A 14,292-nucleotide genomic window follows, 5' to 3' on the forward strand; every position below is an offset into this window, starting at 1 on the left:
TATTACTATGGAACCTGTGGTATTCTTTCTAGCTGTGGAAGAATGCATGTTTGAACCTCCACTGAGAGGCAAGGGTGAGATTGGCTATTCCATGTCTTTGCTGAGGCTTTAGATATCCAGCTCTGTATACATACAGGTACCCATTATAGCCTTGGTTGGGAAAAAAAAAAAAAAAAAAAAGAAAAGAAAGGAGTGGAGAGATAAGCGTTATAGATGGAGCAGGGGTTAGCTACTGTGATTTTGTGCTGGAAACTTTAAGGCTTGAATTCCCTTAGATGTAGGCATTTCTGGGTGACCTGAAGTGGGGTGTTTGAGGTGTTTGCATTTCTTTTTCTCTAGCTTGCACAGCTTTCTACAGATAGTGCTTGTATTGTCAATCCCATTTTGGGATACTCAACTTTCCTCATATGCTGTGTATGCACATCTTATTTAAAAGCCTTGACTATCACAGTTATTCTCTGATGATGACTTTATGGGAGAATTCAACGATACCCTGATCTGGAGAAGGTTTAGGCAGTATCTTCTCCACGTTGCTGTCTTCTCCCTTCTGCAAGGGGGGTCCCAGTGAAAGAAAATCAGGCACATGTACCAAAACCAGTGCTGAGGAGTGCTCATGCAGGGCCTGTAACTGATGTTCAGTCAGAACCCAGGGGACCAGGACTGTGGAGATATTAAGAGGTGTACTATTGCTGTGTTAGTGCAAGTTTATCACGGATGTCCCTCAGTTTCTAGAGCAGATAATTTTCCACTTTATTGCAAAGCTCCTTGCTGGAGTATTATACTTTTTTTTTTTTTTTTCTCCTCATGCCTCCTTAATCAAATCACTGTTAAAACACATGTGATTTTAAAAAACAAAACTAGTTCAGAGAAATGTAGACTTGTTAGTTATAAAAGCATATACTGACAAGAATATTTATTTAAAATATATTTTCAGTCTAAAATTCAACATTTGAAAAATATGTGAACTTCACAATTTTATGCCCTAGCTTGCTTAACTGTTATTATATTAAAGGAGACAAGCATATTAATTTGTGAGAGGTAAAAATAAGCATATAAAACATGTTTATATCCCAGAGAAGAGGGGAAGGGAAAAAAAAAAAAAAGGAAATTGGTGTGTACTGTTTTGTGTGCAATTCCCAAGTATATTTTAGAAATAACTTTGAATTTTTATAGCCAAATTATATTTTCTACTAGGAGGGAGTTGGGGACGGATGAATAATAGAATGATTGACAAATCTTTTAGGGACTGATTTTACAAGATGCTGCGCACCTCCTGATTGCTGCCAATCACATTTTTTTCAGTTGATCCGAGAACATATGGCATTATTCAGATGGTGCTGAGCACCTTCAGTCACAGTCCTCATAATGCCACAACATCCTCAACATCCTCATACTCTGCTAATGTGTGAATTGCTGCTGATGTTTTAAATTGGAGGGTTATTTGATCTTTGTCTGGATAAACTTCTAGCTGATATAAATGGACGTCTTGCCTGAGGATGGACTGCAATAGTAAACAATAAATAATCAATTTTATAAGTACCATATTTTACGCAAACTATGTAAAGTATCAGTTTGGTTCATAAAATTCTTTACCACTTTTATTTCGTGGGGGGAAAAAAATACTGTTCTTGTGAAGAACTGAAGTTCAGTTTACTCTCAGTGCAAATTTCTAAAAGTGGAACCTCTGGATGTTATGTGCACAAGGCAGTTGATTTAAAGAGATCAGAAAGATGTTTAAAAATATATATAAATCAATTTCAACATACTGATTGTGCTGCATTACAGTTACCTGTAGAGAATCTCTAGTCATGTCTATCTGTTTTTGATGCCTCTACAGAATAACTGTCCAGCATCCTCTGCCCAACCAATCAGAATGTAGGAAAATCTACAGATATGACGGAATCTACTGTGAATCTACCTACCAGAAGTATGTTGAAATCTGTGTGAGTCTTGCCTCTAGCTCGTGCATTTAGTGCTCGTGCTCTCCCGCTATTCACAAATTACACGTTGAAACCTTATACCTCTGCTTACACGTAAACTTTCTAAAGCAGGGACAGAAATATGTTGCTTAATTCTTTGGGATTGTGTTCTAAAAGCTAAAAAGCAAATAAAAGACCCTATGACTTTGCTAAATCTCTTAGGTATGCTTTTGTACAGTGCAATAAACAAAAATGTATACACTAGAAAATCTAGGCAAAATGTATTGCACAGGTGGTTCACATCTTAGGGATTTGAAAGGTGTGTTATGTATAAATTAGCTGTCACTTTTTTTCAGTCGTGTAATGGAATGATGAGCTGTAATTTGCATAATCCTTTAAGAAGTCAAATTATACTGTCATGTAGCAGACTTAACATGCTAGCTAGGATTTCTTAGCTTTGCAGCTAATTAGTATGTACCTTACAGGACAGTTAAATTGAAGTTGAGTCCTCTTGCTTTGCAGTCATTTGCCTTTGTCCATCGCCCTAACAGAGCCTGCTTTTGTGTGCAACTGAAGATTGTTACCAGTGCTTCTGACAAAAGTGCTGCTGCTGTGGGCAGGCAACTGTAACATGGTTAACTTATGTTACTGCTGCAATCTATCAGTAAAGTTCTATTTTATTGTAGTAAGCATTTAATAATGCATTTTTAAATAGAATTCAAAGGTATATATTTGACAGCTATATTATAGATGATTTTGTGTTAATATATTGCAAAGGCATTATGAACTTTCTGCAGTCTTGCTGGATTTTCAAACTGCCTTTTGTCATTCAGCATTTATTTTTCATATTCCAATTTTATTTTCTGTATCAGTATTATTGCTGTCTCATGTATAAGAGATGTCATTTAAAAAAAAAATCCTTAACTTCTAAACATCAGTTGTACTTATGCTGGAACAAAATGTTTCTTGAGCAAGGCTGTCATTATATTTTTCAGTCATATTCTTTCATCCATTCTTCTTATTCCATAACTTGTTGCTTGTTTTTGGTGATTTTTTCTTTAAATGTGTTTTTAAGTAATAGCTATCACCATATAAAAAAATAACTGGTAGTTTTGAGTAGATGAAAAGTATCATTTTGGTTTACAGAATTAAGAAGAAAAGAGAAATCTAGATTTATCATTATAATTCTAGCATTACTTTAACTTGGTGATTGAAAATAGAAATCTGGCCACTGGCTTGGCTTTAAAACAACAAAAAAAAACCCTGTGAGTAGCTACTTTTGATCTGAGGTATTATTTACAATTTGTATTTATTGATATGTATTTCTTCTACTTTTTGTTGGTTTTTCTATCTCACTCTGCCAGTAATCAGCATACAGGCTGATTTAAGCATTTTAGATCTGGTGTGATTGTAAATGCCAGCATAGAACTTTTGTGGCTTTAATTCTCTTGTAACATCACTAATCATGAAAATATATTCCTTTGTTTAAGTGTTTAAAGCATATTTGTTGTGCACTGTCTCAGTTTTTAGAGTAACTTCAAGATTTTGAAACTTTGTGGAAATAAGAGAAAATTGGCACAGTTTCTTATGAATGCTAAATATGCTGATGCTGATTATCTTAATGTTTGAAATGAAATAGACTTAACAGTCAGTATAGTCTAAACAGCTATCAGTGCTGACCAAAAATAAGATGGTAGAAGTTCAATTACAAGTAGTACACAGTTGTACAGGCAAATTTGGCCAAGAAAAAAGGCAAAAAATCAGGTGATGAATCAGTGTTATAATTGACATCTGTATTATTATTACCTGAAATTGCTTACCTTATGAATTGGTTGAAGTTTTATTTCCAAGTCCACTTGTAGAAAGCAGATTGGTTCTGAAAACTAATGCCTGTCTTCCAATAGCAGGGAGTGGGTTTTTTGATTAGTGAAATATTCCCTTGGTGGTACTTCAGTGCTATTTAAGTTCTCTGAAGCATTCTTTCTGTCTTCCTCCCGATGAATGTTTTGGGTACTTTACCCCATGGTGATATATTTTCAGTGATATGAGTTTTAAAAACAAGTTGTTAAAAACTTCCCACGAAATTACAACCATAACAAAATCAAGCTGTATTAATGGCATTTTTTGAGGCTTAAACTTCTGGATGAACTCTTGCTAATAGATGACTTTACATGAAATAACATGCACATGAACTATGCTGCTGGAGAAGGGACTGCCATTTGGTAGCCATTAGTGATAGCTTCAAACTAGTTGCTTGGGGAACTTAATGGTGGGAAGCACCGCAAGACAGCAGAAGGCTGTGTGGTGTGCAAATCCCACTAGGGTATCTGGCTGTTGGCACAGGCGACAGCTGGATTCAGTAGTCATTTAGTGCTCCATTGCTGTCCATACCAGATTTAGAAACTATAGAATCACATACCTGACAGAAGTGTAGTCATATCTGTAGTAACTGGTAGTTTGTATTCCTTCATAAATACTTGAAGGTCCTTTTTATATTCTGAAGTTTTTCAGAGTTGAGTTAATTTTCACTTTTCACAATTCAGATACTCTTGTTATGACCATTTACTAGACTTGAGCCTGTGCACTTTGCACATGCTGAGAATATTCAATTTCTAGAAGCTTGTTTTGTTTTTAAGTAGCAGGACTTTATTTTATTTTTTTTTATTTTCTATGATTGAGGTTCTTCTCCCTGACTTTTTTTTTCCCCAATTCTATTGAAAATGCCTGTAAACATAATACTTTTCCCCCCTGCTCTGAATTTATGCTGAACTATCTACCAATTAAAGGTATTTTGTTATAGCTACTTAGGAACTGAAATTGAGATATTCTTATCCTTTCCATTATAATCTGGCAGGATTATGCCCTGGCCTTCTAACTCAGAAATATTTTTTCAGAAAATAGTTGGTGAAGTACAGAGTTGGACTTGATGATCTTTATAGGGTTCCTTCCAACTTAAGATATTAAGTCAATATCTTTTAATTCTCTTATAAAAAAAAAAAAAGAGAAAGGAAAAAAAGAGGAGGGAGTTGGTCCAATTATGATATTTTGTCTGTTTTATATATATTAAATATTTTAATAGAAATCACTCTAACCTGTTTATGATCCACATACAGTCAAGTCTTATTAATGCCGCTAGATATCCCACCCAGAACACTTTTCCCCGTACTGTCAATCAATTCAGTTGCCATGGGCCTATGCTATTTGAGGTTGCTGGACATGTAAATATGCTTAAGAAAAGATCAAAAGCTTGAAAACAATTACAGTTTATTTCTGCGTTTGCTAGCGATAATGACCGACACAACGTAATTGTTCTAAAAAGACTTTACTGTTGTACCTTTTGAAGCAAATTGTATGTCTTAAGCTATGGAAGTAAAACCAGAGACATGCCGGTTACTGACTTTCAGTTTGACTGACCATCACTTCCTGAAAGCTTTTTTTCTTCTTTTTCCTCCATCTGTCCCCATCGCTGTAGCCAGGAATTTCAAGAGTTCTTTTGTGGAGTCAAACAAAACAAACAATGAAAAGAAATATTTTCTTCTCAATTCTAGTTCACTATAAGCAAGCTGCCAAGGCTTTTCCCACTTGCCCAGGTTGAAAATTCTTTCTTTTGTTTGCTCAGACACCTATGTTTTGCACTCTTGTTCACCTTTATGGAGTGTCAAATAGTGAACAAAGCCTGTGTAGAAGATCTCCAGAGATGGCACAGCTCCTGCACGTGCTCCAGTTATATTTGTTGCTGAATTACAAGGAATAATGTCTTGTCAACAAAAGTGGTATTTTTTTCTTGCCTGTCTTGGGAGTCTTGGTTGTGTACAAGCAGTGGATATCTCAGTTATTTCTTCCCCTTGAAGTTATTCCTTTCATAAAGTGGTTCTTCACAGTATCATCTAGATTGTGAAGGGGAAACTCTCAGTTTAATGGCTCTTGTGTGCTATCTCCAAGGGTAGAAGAATAATTTCTTCATTTTTTCCTGTCCATATTAAGCAGACATAAGTTTCATGTCTGTTTTCAGGTGGAATATAGGGAACAGGAAAGAGTTCTGCAGTAAAGTATTTCTTCTGAAATCAAGAGCATGGAATAAATATGCAAGGAAAACACCTCACTTACTTAAGTCCAGAAATACAGCTATGGCTTTATTAGCTCTTTTTCCCCTCATTTCTCTGCAATGATCATAGAACAGAAGGCTTATTGATTTCAGCGTAAGAAGTGGAGCAGTTTGTCCTGGAAGGTGTAGCTGGTCATATATGCATTACCATACTGAGCCTGTGAATGATCGGAACATCCAGACTTACCAGACTAAAATAAGCTCCCCTTAGACTGTATGATAGCTCAAAAAATATAAATATTTGTACAATGCGAGAAGGAGGCAGAAAGCTAAACCATTCTTGTCTGTCTCTAAGGTTTAAATTAAGGCTTATTTATCAAATGGACAAACCAAAAACAATTGCTTTGCATATCCAAGAAATCTCATGGCCCTGCTTACACATCACAAGAGGTCACAATGGACCAAATAACTCTCCCAGGGTTTCTTGTGATGAAAGATTAAAGGATTTCTTGGGTTGTCAAGGTGGTCTATAATGGTCATCCTACCCTTAGCGTGGTGAGAGCAGACAAAGTAGAGGAGAGCTAATAGTTCTGAATGGAGAACTATAACTTTACGGGGTTGGGCTTGAAACCCCCTGCTGGCTCCTCTGCAGCTGGTCTTGCTGGTATGGTGATTGGGATGGCACAGAGAAGTTGATCAGGGCTGAGAGATCGCTACCTTTTTACGTCTTTCTATTCCTTAGAGGTAGTGCTGCACATAAATTGACTCAGGCATAAAACTTTTAATTATTCTTGTTTATATGATGTTGGATGGATTGGGCTAGGTTTGAAACAATTCTTTTAGCTGCAGGAAAAAAAAAAAAGGAGCATATAGAATGACAGTCTTGTTCTCCTATCTAATGCTGTAGGGTATTAGGGTATATGAGTTACTTCCCCCTTCAGCATGCCATGTGTAAGTGTTAATCTAGCAAGGAATTGGTAGGGGACAGTCTTTGAACTCATTCTGAAAAATTTGCTTTTTCATTTCGTCTGCCTTTGTAGAAGTAAGAAGATAATGTTTCCTCACTTCACACCTTAATTTTTCTTCTTGCAATCTGAATTTGATGGCTGTATTTGAAGAAGTGTCTACATATTTCCTTGCCATAAATTTGACCTAACACTATATTTGTTTGAAAACTAATAACCCAACTCACTATTTATGGGCATCTGCCAAATAAGCCACAGGTGACAAGCCTATTAATACAAATCTGGCTTTTGTAGCCTCAGATCTCCTTAGCAGATCTTTATCCCTGTTAACATTACCTGTTTCTGCACTCAAAGTATATCTAAAAAATAATGCATATTTGCATATTATCTGTGCTGAGCTTTCTTGATGTCTTTTGTAGCAAAAAACCCAGGATTCTTAAGTTGAATTTAAAACAATGAAAAGTGAGCTAACATCATCTTGCATCTAAGATGTGAGAGTGAGCTTTCTCTGGATAAGAAATGAAATTAGCTGTGCCACTTTAAAGTGATTAATGATCACTGGCTAGCATTAAGTTGAATATCTTATCCTTGGCTGATTGGAGCATTTAAACATTGGAGCACTCAAAAATATAATTTTTCGATAATACAAATGTTATCATACTTGTATTTCTATTATGACATAGATGTTGCACTGGTCTAAATTTTACTCTGAGATTAATGGAAGTTTTCATGAATAGATGATATGTATAAGTGTTACCTAAAAATTTTCTTCCATTGAATAATGAAGGGCCACATTATTCAGTTTAACAAAATCCTATTTGGTTCATAGTTCAATACAAATTTTGAAGATTCATTTAAGCTTTGCAGCATCTGATTTTAATATCTATTTTTGGTTAAATCCTGAAGAGAATTTAGTATTGGTCAATTGATCAATTAGGCAATTACCTTTTGCTGTCTTGCATGCAGTTCAACTTCTTGGGTTTTCAGGTCCCATGATGACAACCTTTGAATTCCCTATTAATACATGCTTTTTTGATAGTCTATAGAAATTGTTCATGCATTTCATTTTTATTTCAGATATGAAAGTCTTGGTGATTCTTTTTTTTTTTTTTTTTTTTGAGCCATGCTATCATTTTCAGAAATTGGAAGATCAATTCAAATTATCAGTGACTGAGTTATTCTTTGCATTCAGCAACGCTTGAATTTTCCCATGCTCTTTCAGTACCTCATTGCTTTGCACAAATAAAGAAACATTAATACCTAGAAATTCCAAAATACTGTGTAGGAAAGCAGTGTGCAAGATAAGTCCATTTCATTTACCAGTGATTTATGCATTCATTCAACAACTGAACAAAAAACAGTAATTTTTTTCCCAAGCATAAGGAGCCAAATATCTGCCTTAAAGCTCATATAAAAGTCATGGGTTGCAGCATGGGAGCATTTTAAGTATGCTTTTGAAAGGTAGAGTGCCAGCTTTTGATTTGAAAGAGCAATATAAGATATAAAGACAAACCTGCAACCTTTTTTTAGTAGAAGGAAAATGCTGATTATAAGAACTTCAGGTACAGAGAAATGCTACTTTTCTTAGATGAAACATATTTACTGTTAGTTATCATTTCTGTTATGTGTTGCTACTTTATTTTATGTTGAATTTTCACCAAATCTGGCAGTAGTAAGTTTAAGAATCCTTTAATACTCATGACATTCCTCTGTTCTCCCTAGAGAGTATCAAATTGACCTTTTATCCCTGTCTTTGACAGAGGTTTCCACTCTTGTTCTTAGTGAGGCAGTTTCTCTAGAATGTGAACACCTCTTGTAGCTGTTTGCAGTCTTTCTGGTTTGAGTAGTTGTATCATGTATTAGATGTTCCTCTGGTAAAGCTCAAGGATCACAGATACAAACCAGCGCTGTTTTGTTGCCTGCTGTTTGAAACAAAGATTCTCAGTCTCTTGCATGAGTGGTGATTTATACAAGCCTTTCCTGTTGCTGTTTCTTTCTGTGTATATCAAAGGATTGCTTCTACTGCACTAGCTAAGACTTTACACTGTAGGCTAATATTAATTTTGTTACTCATTATCATCCACATGCCCCTTTCTATGTTATTATTTTGCCTTTATCTGGAATCAGTGTTCCTAGTTTCTAGACAGACAGCTTTGTGCTTTACTGTGTTAAAATGCATCTTATTCAGGTGAGCCCAGGCTGCCACGCAATTTGTAGAACTGACAGCTCCTTGGTAGTGACTATTTTATTATCTTTTGTGTCATCTGCAAATTTTACTGGGAAGGATTTTGTTTTCTTTCACATCTCTGATTTATTCTGCACAGGGTACTCTGCAGGGAATAAAGGGCCCAAGGAGCTCTTTCCCTGCATGGAGAACTTGGGGTAGGTCTAATTCATATTTCAGAGCTGCTGGTCATAACGGCTGGGAGCAGATTAGGGCTGCTGGCACTGATGAGCTGCAACCAAACAGGGGCTGTGAGTCATGAGCACTTGCATTACATTCAGGACTATGAGGTGACAGCAGCCTTTCTTTAAAGTAATATAAGGTTTCTTTTGCATAGTAATGCTGTTGAAATACAGGAAGAAAAAAAAAAAAAAATCCTTTGGAAATCTGCATGTCTGTAGTGACAACTAATAGTAAAACCTAGTTTTGTTTCCAAAAACAGATTATTTGCAAATGGTTAGCAAATTAAGTGAATGTATGTCCAAAAAGAAGAGTAAAGAAGTGGCTTCTCGAAAACTGGAAACAATTCATGTTAGAGTTCTTCTTAAACAAATTACTTTTAATTCATTTCCAAGCAATGCTTTTATTTAGAAGTAGATCTGCTTCTTAGACAACCAGAAAATTAAACAATGAAATCGTCAAGCATAATGATTTATTGTAAGATAGTCTCAGAGTGTACTGGAAATGAATCTTTTGGTTAATGTTTTATCACTCATTCTTCTCCTGTTCCTTCCCCCACCTCCCAAAAAAGGTTTCATGGACCAAACTTCAAAATTGTGCTCTCACTTCTTAACAACAGTAACAAAATGAAGCTGGCAATTTACTACATATCTGTATCCCTTGCTTCTCTTTAATATTTAAGTTGTTTAGTCACTTATTTATTCTCCCACCCAGCCATAGGAGTACACAATACAAAAGTGATGCAACTCATATTTCACGTTCAAATGCAGCAATATAACTAAGTTTTGGACTTATCTACGGGAAAAACTGTTGACTTATTGCCAAAATTCCTTTTCTTTAAATTGACTATGGATAGTGCTATTTTACTTGTGCTAATTTCTTTTTACTATAAGAGAAATAATGCTCCAGTTAAAATGCAAATATCTAGCAAAGTGATTATTGCTTCAAACTGGTTTACAGAAAACAAGGCTTGTATTAAATTCTGTAAAACTTTTGTCTGTTTTTGCTCCAGTTCTGGAGCCCCAAACACAAGAAGGATACAGTGTTGTAGCAGGTCCAGAAGAGTACCATTAAGATTATCAGAGGGCTGAAGCACCTTCTCTAGGAGGACAGATCTGGGTCTCTTTGGCCTGAAGAAGGGAAAGCTCTGAGCAGACCTCTGTGATCTTCCAGTACCTGAGGGGGCCTACAGGAAAGCTTGGGAGGGACTTTTTATGAGGGCATGTAGTTACGGAACAAGGGGAAATAGTTTTAAGCTGGAAGAGGGTAGACTTAGGCTAGATATCAGGAAGAAATTCTTTTCTGTGAGGATGGTGAGACAATGGAAAAGGTTGCCCAGCGAGGTTGTGAATGCCTTCTCCCTGTAAGCATTCAAGGCCAGGATGGATGGGGCTTTGAGCAACTGGTCTAGAGGGAGGTGTGCCTGCCTATAGCAGAGGGGCGGGAACTTGATGATCTTAGAGATCCCTTCCAACCCAAACCATTCTTTGATTCATTCTCTATATGTTATATGTTTTACCTTGAAATTCCATGTTCGTATGCACTGACATATGTATACACAAATACATGCACCATTTTGAAAACAAAGAAAATACAGTGATGTTAAGGCATAAGATAATGAAAGTGGAAAGCGTATTTCTGTGTAAAGCAAGTGCAACAAAAAGGTAAAAATTTCGAATTGTCATCATCTTCAGGCATAAAGCCAGTCTTGTACTGTCAATCACCCCTACCCTCCCCACCCCAATAAACCAACCACCTAATAAACCACAACAAAAAAACCATATTGCAATACTGTATAATCAGATAATATAACTGAGATTTGCCCTTTATTTATGGAAAATATGAAATAAATTTCTCACTTACACCAAGCAAAAAATCTGATGAACAAGAAGGGGGGACACAGACACACAGTCTGTCTCACTTCTAAGCTTTCTGTTTATTGAATGTTAAGATACTCACAAAAGAAGGTACCTTTTCCTGTTGTAATTGCATTGGACATTCTCTTACAGTTTCGTAACTGTAGTTGGGTCTGTGCCATATTTGAGACTGTAGATTGTGACGCAGAGTAGTCTGAGATGCTGTATCATGTACCAATTTAATCAGCCTGCACTAGTTAGAGCATGTGTGGTAAACTGGGAATAATTTGTGTGTAAAGTCTTTCCAGCTGCATTTATATGAAAGGTGAAATTCCCTTACCTCTACACAGAAGTAGTTAAATGGACTGCAGGGAACTGAGCAGCAGTTGAACGAATTAATTTCATGTACCTGTCCATAGCTGGCTGTGACACTACAGTGTGGCTCCTCCACAGCTGACTCTCAGCCAGGGCCTTTGCATGTCTTTCTGGAGTTCCTGGGCTGCTGAATTTGTCAGTACTGATCAATTGCCTCCTTGCCTAGAAGTGTTGTGTGTAGCTTTTCACCCCTTGCTAAATTGGAATTACTACTCTATTTGCCTAGGTGTAACTCCAAAGGCCTCACTTAATGCTGGGTGGACTTTGCTGCCTGTTAAGGCCTCTAAGATGGACACAATTGCAGCAGTAGGAGAAGGAGCACTAGCACTGTCCCCTCATACATGTGCTCTTGGAAGATACTGCATATGCTGCTTTATCTAGAGGTAGAGACTAAGGGAGAGGAGCTGTGGTGCAGTTGGTCACCTGTGTAAGGTGTTACTATTACTGACTAATGAATACCAAAGGTTCTTCAGCTTTTTTTTATTTATATATAAATAATCAGTAGCAATAATGTTAAGAAGCAAGCATGTTCGTAAAAGGGATTTGACTCTAAAACCTCAAAAATACTAATTTGCATTTACTGAAATACAAACGATTAAAGGAAAACATGATGTAATTGATGTAAGGCAGTATATCCTGCAGTCTAAAGGGAAATTCCCATTTATATTTTCTAAATAATAGTGAGAATCTTGGGAAAAAATAATTTAAAAACTAAGATATATGTTTACACAGAATGCATGATACTCATAACTCAATAGAAATCTCATGAGTGCCACCGACTGACCCCAGTTTCTGGCTATCAAGTTTCGTAACTGTCTGTTGCTATAGACCATACCTTTACTTCAGATTTTCTTTGCCCCAACATTGCTGCCATGCTCTACACTTTGAGTCAGATGTTTTACTAAAAAGTTTTCATATTTTCCTAAGTTTGCAAGTCTAATTGAGCAGGATTTTTATTCACTGGGGATAGAAAATAAAGAAAAATATTTTGAGGAGAATACTGAATATCTTCGTTCAGAAATTGTATTAAAAATAATAGTCCAAGCTTATAATATATTTTTGTATCCCATTTGGACAAAGCTGTATCAGTAGAAACCTATATAGCATATGCTGTTGTCTTGCACAACTGTTATTTAACTGATATTGCTTTTTTGCTAATAAGTGATGATTTTCTCATAGATGTAAAATCAAGCCTTTGCTGATGTAGTCCTTTACATGCTTTGTCTCAACAGTATGCTATGATTACTGTACTGGTAATGTGTTCCTAACATAGACCTCATCTGGTTTTAGTAATTCATAGAAACAGCTTAGTTTGGAAGGGACAACAAGAGTTCCAAACCCCCTGCCACAGACAGGGTTGCCAACTGCTAGATCAAGTTCTAGATCAGAATGTCCAGGGCCCCATCCAACTTGGCCTTAAACTCTGGGCAACCTGCTGCAGCACCTCATCACCCTCTCAGTGAAAAAATTCCCCAACATCTAATCTAAATATTTTCTCCTTTAATTTACAACTGTTTCACCCTTGTCCTATCACTGTGTAAAAGTTTATAAACTCCCTTTCATTACTGGAGGGCTGTGATGAGGTCTTCCAGCAGTCTTCTCTTTTCCTGGCTGAACAAGCCTGGTTCTTTCAGCCTTATCTTCATATTTCAGCTCTCCAGCCCATTCAGTCATTTTGGCTTCAAATCTCAACAAAGTAAGATTTGTTGTGTAGAATTTGAAGGGACATTCATTGTTCCACAACTTCATCATGAATAATCATTTGGATAGAGAAGCTTGAGCTGAAGTGTATTTAAAAATCAGTCCAATTTTTTTTAACAACTTTTTTTTTTATCATTTGAGGCACTCTTGCTGGAGACTTGCACTGAGGGTGAGAAACCTTATCTTCTTGCATATTTCATTTTCAGTCTTTGTAGAATACTTCAGATGCTGGGATTTACCTGATTTATTGTGGCAATGCTATTCATGCTAAATCCCACATAGTTGAGCTTCTTTCCATTGATGTCTAACAATATACACAAGATTTTTGAAAAAAATACTGAGCTTTATACTCCTTCAAAAAGCTCTCAACCAAAATCAGACTGTAAAACCTAATGACTGTATCCTAGTCAGGCAGAATGCTTTGCTGCTTGCTTTGAGATCTTCTTGCTTTAGATCTTCTTACTAAGAAGGCAATTTATGGTTATCATAGCAGGAGGCTTTCTTACTTCCAGGGAAAGCAGCATGCTTTTAGAATCACTGCATTGCTGCTTGTTTACTGATGATGGCTAAGTTACATGCTGGACCCGGCATGGCAGACAGAGGCAGTTTTGATTCATATCGCCCTGGGGAGCATCAGGCATGTATCCAAACCATGCATCAACATCAGTAGTAACTGTGGCATTGAAATTACAAGAGAGGCATAGCATCAGATAATTATCCATAAAATAGTACTACTGAATGGCTGTAAAATTCACAGATGGTGGGTTTGTATCTTGCAGGAGCACAGTACCCTGTAACAGGCAAAATCTGTTAAGAAACAGGTCAGGGCAACCTCATTAGATAGCTTTTTCATTGTTATTTTTACATTGTTACTCTCATCTCCTTCCCAAGTCTACTGGCAAGTTACAGACTTTTTGTGATGTGTCAGAAGAGCAATTCAGCCAGTGCAGACCTAGGTTATCACTTAAAGGTTAAACTGAAATCTAAATATTGACATTGTCATTAATTGGAACAAAATACGTTTCAA

At 36.4% G+C, this 14,292-nt stretch overlaps 1 protein-coding gene across 6 annotated transcripts in view; it reads left to right on the top strand.

The window, feature by feature from the left end:
- Positions 1–14,292, top strand: part of NPAS3 (neuronal PAS domain protein 3) — a 598,518-nt gene that overhangs the window by 76,851 nt on the left and 507,375 nt on the right. For 3 of the 6 annotated variants that reach the window (XM_048949919.1, XM_048949920.1, XM_048949918.1), the window contains exon 2: positions 1,838–1,927. The exons of the other annotated variants lie outside the window; for them this stretch is intronic. In XM_048949919.1, the coding sequence (XP_048805876.1) occupies positions 1,838–1,927 (90 nt within the window). The remainder of the gene's footprint in view (positions 1–1,837; positions 1,928–14,292) is intronic. 6 annotated transcript variants of the gene reach the window in all.

Source organism: Lagopus muta, chromosome 6, assembly GCF_023343835.1.
Source record: "Lagopus muta isolate bLagMut1 chromosome 6, bLagMut1 primary, whole genome shotgun sequence".
NCBI classification, from domain to species: Eukaryota; Metazoa; Chordata; class Aves; order Galliformes; family Phasianidae; genus Lagopus; species Lagopus muta.